The sequence below is a fragment of the Plasmodium vivax genome, genomic scaffold (assembly GCF_000002415.2).
Source record: "Plasmodium vivax scf_6905 genomic scaffold, whole genome shotgun sequence".
In the NCBI taxonomy this organism is placed as follows: Eukaryota; Apicomplexa; class Aconoidasida; order Haemosporida; family Plasmodiidae; genus Plasmodium; species Plasmodium vivax.
In genome coordinates, this window is record NW_001850077.1 from 1 (window position 1) to 992 (window position 992).

The 992-nt window shown below is 44.4% G+C and overlaps 1 protein-coding gene across 1 annotated transcript; it reads left to right on the plus strand.

Moving 5' to 3' along the window:
• Positions 1–94: 94 nt before the first annotated feature.
• On the plus strand, positions 95–992 carry PVX_193290 (hypothetical protein; the record flags this gene model as incomplete). The annotated part of the gene is made up of 1 exon (XM_001612310.1): positions 95–992. A coding segment is annotated over one exon (898 nt), but the record flags the coding sequence as incomplete, so codon positions are not given.

The window sequence follows — 992 nt, forward strand, 5'->3', positions numbered from 1 at the left end:
TTACTGGCTTATCGAAATTAATACGACTCACTATAGGGAGACCCAAGCTGGCTAGTTAAGCTTGGTACCGAGCTCGGATCCAGTACCCTTCACCATGTCAGGCTCAGTCAACAGATCCAACAGCTTCCAAAAAGCAGATAGCATGGATGCCAAGGAAACTTCCACAGTCGACCGAAAGTGGGTTGCCCTAACGGCGTACCAACCCGTGGACGTCGTCACCAAAACGGTTGAAGTTCCCGTTATCAAAACGGTAGAAAAATTTGTCCCAAAAACAATCATTCAAGAGAAAATCATCCACGTGCCTAAGAATGTCACCCACATTGTAGAAAAAATCGTAGAGGTACCAGAAGTTAAGTATATAGAAAAAATTGTTGAAGTGCCACACATTCACTACAAGAATAAGTACGTGCCCAAAATTGAAGTTGTAGAGAAGGTTGTGGAGAGACAGAAAATTATCGAAAAATGGCATGACAAAATTGTGGAAGTACCTCAAATTAAGGAAGTCGTCAGATTTAAAGAAATTGAAGATGCTGAGGAAGTTATAAAATACATTCCAAGAAACTCAAAAAATATTAACTGGGAAGAGGAGTACCAGAAGTACACGCAACGAAAGGGACAAGAGAGATACAGCTTGGATAACAACGCCTATCAGCAGAAGATGAGCTCCTACAATGACTATAATGAGAAGGCGTACTCGCAAAATGCCTACAGCAGAAGTCTAGATTTTATGAACAAGCAATCTTCCAGCCTAAATAATCAGAGCAATATCAGGAGCGAAGATTTTTCCCAAATTAATTTCTTCAACCAGTACATCGGAAGTGCCGGGGCAAGTTACGACAAGCAGAGAAACAGCGTCCCCACCTCCAGCTTCGACGCGCGCGGCAGCTTGCAGTTGAAGAGAATGCCCTCCGAGGAGGCCAAGCCCGTCGGCTGCTGCACCTCCGCCTGCACTAAGGGTCAAGACAATTCTGCAGATATCCAGCACAGTGGCG